This window comes from Fukomys damarensis, unplaced genomic scaffold (genome assembly GCF_012274545.1).
Source record: "Fukomys damarensis isolate Sample0158 unplaced genomic scaffold, DMR_v1.0_HiC HiC_scaffold_32, whole genome shotgun sequence".
NCBI classification, from domain to species: Eukaryota; Metazoa; Chordata; class Mammalia; order Rodentia; family Bathyergidae; genus Fukomys; species Fukomys damarensis.
In genome coordinates this window covers 16,481,600-16,486,935 of record NW_022900944.1, presented here as the reverse complement: position 1 = coordinate 16,486,935, position 5,336 = coordinate 16,481,600, and the positions used below count along the sequence as shown (strand labels likewise).

Genomic DNA, 5,336 nt, shown 5'->3' with positions numbered 1-5,336 from the left:
TGGCGCACGTGGTTCTGTGGGGACCCGGCCTGCTTCTGCCGCGGCTGGTGTCTCAGCGGAGCTCGGCCCTCCCCCGGCCCGCGGCCTGCTCCCCCTGTAGAACCTCCTGCTCTGCGGGCTCTGAACCTTCATTCATTCATTCGCTCGCTCGGAGTTGATCGTAGGAAGGGGTGGGTGCTAACGACGTGTGGCGGGCAAAAGGGACGAGGCCCTTTACAGACCCGCGTTTCAGGCAGTAACAAGTACGGGGCGTCGCACTCAGGCTCATTTACTTATCACTGCTTTTTTTTTTTCTTTTGCACTTGAAGTATTTTTGCATCCACACTTTATGTACTCTGAACCCTTTCTGCATACTCTACATCCAAGAATTCCTGTACATCATTGCCTCAAGTGTAGACACCACATCCTGTGATTTATGGGCTGTGTTTGCAGGGTAATCTGGACCCTAAGTCAATTGCTGACCCACTTGTAGAATTAAAATCACACGGGCGCGCGCGAATATTTACAAACGTGAAAGTAAAAACAGCGACAGAGAACTGATTGAGAGATTCGGGCTGACACTCGCGGTGATGGTTGGAAGAAGGGCTCATCCTAGCCTGGGTTCTGGAAGGCAGCGATTTGAAGAATGAATGCGGCCAGGGGATCTGTTAGGGCCAAATCCAAAGCAAGGCACTGGCTCTGCAGCCCTGCAGAGGCGGGCCAGGGTGCGCCGGGCTCCTGGAGCTCTGGTCTTTGCCGCTCCACCACGAAGCTGCCTTGTTTGGCCAGACTGTGGTGGGCGTGCGGCAAGTGGTACCCAGCGCAGACCTGGCGAGGTGGACCAGCGCGGCAGGGGTGCTGGGGGCTGCCCCATACCTTCCTCCCCCGCCGGCCGGAATCTGGGCTCCCGGAGGGCAGGTTCTCTGGTTCTCTGCGCTCCCCTAAGGTGTGCTCTACTCAAGCCGGTCCTGAAATCCCCAACAGCCACGCCAGTTTGCTTCTCCATCTCCTTTGTTTCTTCTCGAGACTAGATGAGAAACCCCATCTCCTACCTCTGCCTTCATTCTGAGGCCTATTGGTCACTAGGTGGGCAGAAAGGAAAGGGCGGCACAGCTGCCGAAGAGGCAGCAGTTTTACTTTAAATGAAAATCACAAGAAAATATTTTTCCAACTCCTGTCTTTTTTGAGACATCACCAGAAAGCACTGCCAGATGTGATTACATCTAATGTGAGAGCATGAACTAATTTAAGAGGTGAGAGCTGAATAATGAACCTACCTCCAGTGGAGCTGCCAAGAGTGGCATCTCTCCCCGTGGAAGGCACCCGGAAAAACCCCGTGTAGAACTAACCTCATACTCTTACAAAATGTTTACCGAGTGCCAGCCATGTCTGCCCGCTTGCAACCAAAGAGCAAACCTGGAACCTGTTTTCTCAGAGAACACACAGCAGGGTTGAGATCACCTCCAGGGAGGTGATTGCCTCCTGATCTTCTCGTTGTGGTAAGGTGAAGCTCAGCCCTGAGCTTCGTTCTGTATACCAGCGACCCTCCATCTTGTATCCCCACCTGAGCCTTTTTCTGAGCCAGACCTGTCATCTTGTGGGCCTATTGGATCTTTTTTGCTTATATTTCTTTGTGGTACTATTAACTTTCCAGATCCTTCTTTTCCTATCCCAGTGACAATGGCTGTGGCCACCTAGATGTGCAGTCTAAGGGCCCCCACACCTAACCTGATTGTATATGTCCTTTTGTTTGAGCCATTCTCTTTGGACTGTTAGGGGCTTGTTATCTCCACCTGGGCAACTTACAGCAGCTTCCTAATGTATCCAGGGGTTAGTGAAGGATTGCCTGTCTGATACTGTTTATTCTTTCATTTGATGAATAGCCATCAAAGCCCTGAAATGTGTAACCTCCACTTTTCCCCATGTAAGGGAAATTTCAAATCTGTCATATACCTCAGATTCTCCTATCCCTTTTTCATGTAGCATGTATTCAAAAAATAATGAAAAATAATTTAGTGTTAATAATCCCGAATTGTGAGGACTAAAGAAAATTATGTACATGAAAAGTAAAATCCATTAGAAACTTCAAAAGCAATCATGTTTATTTTTAGGCTTATGTTTTGGAGTCAGAATCATTTTAGCTGCAAGTGACAACACCAATCCAAACTGGCTTAAGGATTTCATTTGGTTGATGCATAAAGCCTTGGGTAGGTGTTGCCATTTAAGGCATGATTGGCCCTGTCAGTCAAGGTTACCAGGATCTCTTTCCATTTTTGGCATCATTTTCACACAAGTGAGTCCCTTAGAGGTATTACTAAGTCCTAGCAAGAAAAAGAAAGCACTGCACATGTTTTGGGATAGGACTCTCCAAAGAAAATTAGGGAAGGGATGCTGGGCGGGCAGAAACCATGATGTCTACCTTAGTCCTTCTTACAGGTTTAACTGCAGTACATTCCACACGGTAAGAATGGTGATGAGGATGACAGAGGAACAGAAGCAATAGATAAGTGTGTGGCTGTGATCTTCAAAGCCTCAGCTAAGTAAGACCTCAGCTAAATAGGAAGTCAGGTCTATCAACCGCATGTTATTTGAGGTTCTCTTTGAAGTCAGATGTACCTGATTGGGTAAGGCCAGATGAGTCTAAATCAATGGTCATAACATTTTATTCTAAAAGAATTTTTGTCAATATTCTATTGGAATTATATTTGGTCTTACTATTTTTAAGTTCTTAGGAAGGTGAAATTTTCAATTCTTTCTGGACATATACCTAAAATTCCTCATTATTCATCAATTAATGAAAATTTGAGAGAGTCTAAAAAGTAAAAGGTAGATTCGGAAATGTATTGACTGTAGAGCTTAACTTTCTAAATCTTTTCAAGTGTTGAAATACTGGTAAAGTATTAAAAAGCCGCTTCTCTGAAGCTTTTAAAGTAACAAAGATTTAGAAAACGACAAGCTCACAAATAATGAATATATGCCATTACTATTATATCTTTTCCTTTTGGCGTTAAATGTGGTATGACATTTTGGTGAAGTCAGAGGTTTATTTCCTGTCCGAACTCTGAATTTCCCACCACAGTGCCTTCTGAGAAATGCACGCAGCTGCAGTCTCCATGGATCTTATTCATGGTTCCCGGCTAACCTCCCACTCTCACCTCAGGAAAACGTGGCAACCTTCATGGGAATGAGAGCATTTTCAGAAAAGGGGGAATATTTTCTCAAAGGATGTGAAAGAAACTCATCCTTTTAATAAATCAAAATGGATTCGCTAATGTTTATCCACATCAAATAGGATTTTATCTCTTTCGTCTTGTTCAAAGGCCCAGACAGTGCCATTCCCTAGGGCTTGGTTCATTTGCTCTTAAAGCAGAAGAGACAGTCCACTTTGTTCTGAAGATTGTTAAATTTAGGATATCAAGGGTCAAAGTCATTTCAGGTTAATGCCTAAAGCTCTGCTATTAAGTACAGAATTGATTCTAAGTTGTACAAAGTGTGAAATACAGTAATATTTTAACTCTGACCAAAACCTTTACCTTAGTGGGTCTGTCTTTTTACCTATTCAGATGCATATTAAATGCAGCATTTTTGCTGTTTAAATTTTAAAAGTTATGTTTAAAAATTAACCTTGTAATTGAACATTTTTGTTAATGCAGGAAAAAGGCAGGTTACTTTTTAATGAAGGCCAGGTTTGTGTTAACATTTTGATTCTGTTAAAATTTTTTTCTTTTGATCTTAAAAAATAAAAGAACACATTTAAAATGCCTTTAGTTCTTATGTTAACACCAAATTATGTGTTTTCTTAGTCTCTTCAGAAGGAGATACTGTCTTCTCAGTTAAAAGATGCTGATACCATTTTCAAAATGATGCCTTGAATGTGCTGTAGTGTGTGCAGGTAGGAATTTTGTGTGAAGCTCTTATTCAGTAGAAGGCATTAAGGTCAAAGGAAAAAAAATTTAAAAGTGTATGTCTACAGAACTGCACGTGAGAGAAAAACAGATAATGTCACATACTAGTTGGAATTTTTCCAAAAAGTGATTATCTCTGTGCTGTTTAGGATGATTGGCTATAGGGACAAACCAAGGTTTAGTCAATTCACCAAACATTTGTGGGGTACCAGAGTATGCAAGACCCCAGACTTCATGGGTAGAAGAACCTCCACTTACACCTCTTCCTTTTGTTTTCTTTTCAAGAAGCCCTCTTGAAAGTGTTATCTTTGATTATTCTTTGTATTTGTGAACCTTTATCTTATCAGAAGATAGACAAAATTTACACATACATATAAAATTAATAGACTAGGGAGCATTCAAACAAATAGTTCAGGTATGTAATTCAAATGCATTTGACATTCATCAAACAAATGCTAGGTGTTATCAACTGGGTAGCTGGATTAACATTTGGGGAAAATGATCACCAATTTTAATAGGAATCTCAGGGAAATTTCCTGTGTCTCATATTCATTGATGATTGTATAAAGATTTCCTACAGTTCAGAAATCTCTTAGAATGGGATCTTAGAGAAAAGACTGCCAACTAGAGGATTTGTTCAACCATGTCACCAGGAGGACAATGAAAGAAAAAACTTTAAATACAGTTTGAAGGGAAAAAAATACAGAAAAATAAGAGGTGGCAAGTTGTAGTTTTAAAATTCTTTTAAGGAGAAAAATCTCCAAATGATATTTTCTAGTAGACTTCCAGAAATTATCAGAGAAGCATCGTTGGCCTTTGCACTCCACATCAGGCCTCAGTGACAGACCACTAAACAGCATGCTGCTAACCTCTGAGCCTTTCTACCGCCTCTTCTTGCTCCTGCCCTGGCTTCCAGTTGGATCTGGCCAGGGGAACATACCAGCAAGAGATCAGAGGAAGGAGGAAAAAAAGGTCCTGTTTGTCCCTATTTCAGCCAGGTAGTGTGGTGAAATGACCCCTCAGAAATCCCTGGTTATGGTTTGCGCCTTTCAGTATTCTGTCCTCTACCCAGCCGCCCTACTTCTCCTGAGCTGCAGCTCACACTTCAGCAATACTGTTTCCTCCCTTTCTTTCTTCTTTCCTGAGAGAGAGTAGGAGGCTTGCCAGTCTGTGGCTTCTCAGCATCTTACATTGTGCTCTCTGAGCCTGCCAACACTTTTTCCTTAAAATTTCTCCCTTTGAACTGATTTAATTCTGTTTCCTCTTGGGAGCTCACAGATACAATATATCAGTAGAATATTTTACTTAACCTTCAGAACCAGTATTTTTGATACATTTTATCTTTACCAGAGAACCATTAGTTTTTAAATCATTAGTTGTATCATAGAAAAAAATTCACTATGAATTAAACCCTGATTTATTATCAATTTGGATTATTACCTGACATCACCA

At 41.8% G+C, this 5,336-nt stretch overlaps 1 protein-coding gene across 1 annotated transcript in view; it reads right to left on the bottom strand.

Moving 5' to 3' along the window:
* Cbln1 (cerebellin 1 precursor) overlaps positions 1 to 1,530 on the bottom strand; it is a 6,044-nt gene extending 4,514 nt beyond the window's left edge. The window contains exon 1 of the mRNA XM_033757764.1: positions 1,441 to 1,530. Within this exon, the coding sequence (XP_033613655.1) occupies positions 1,441 to 1,530 (90 nt within the window). The remainder of the gene's footprint in view (positions 1 to 1,440) is intronic.
* Between the last annotated feature and the right edge of the window lie 3,806 nt (positions 1,531 to 5,336).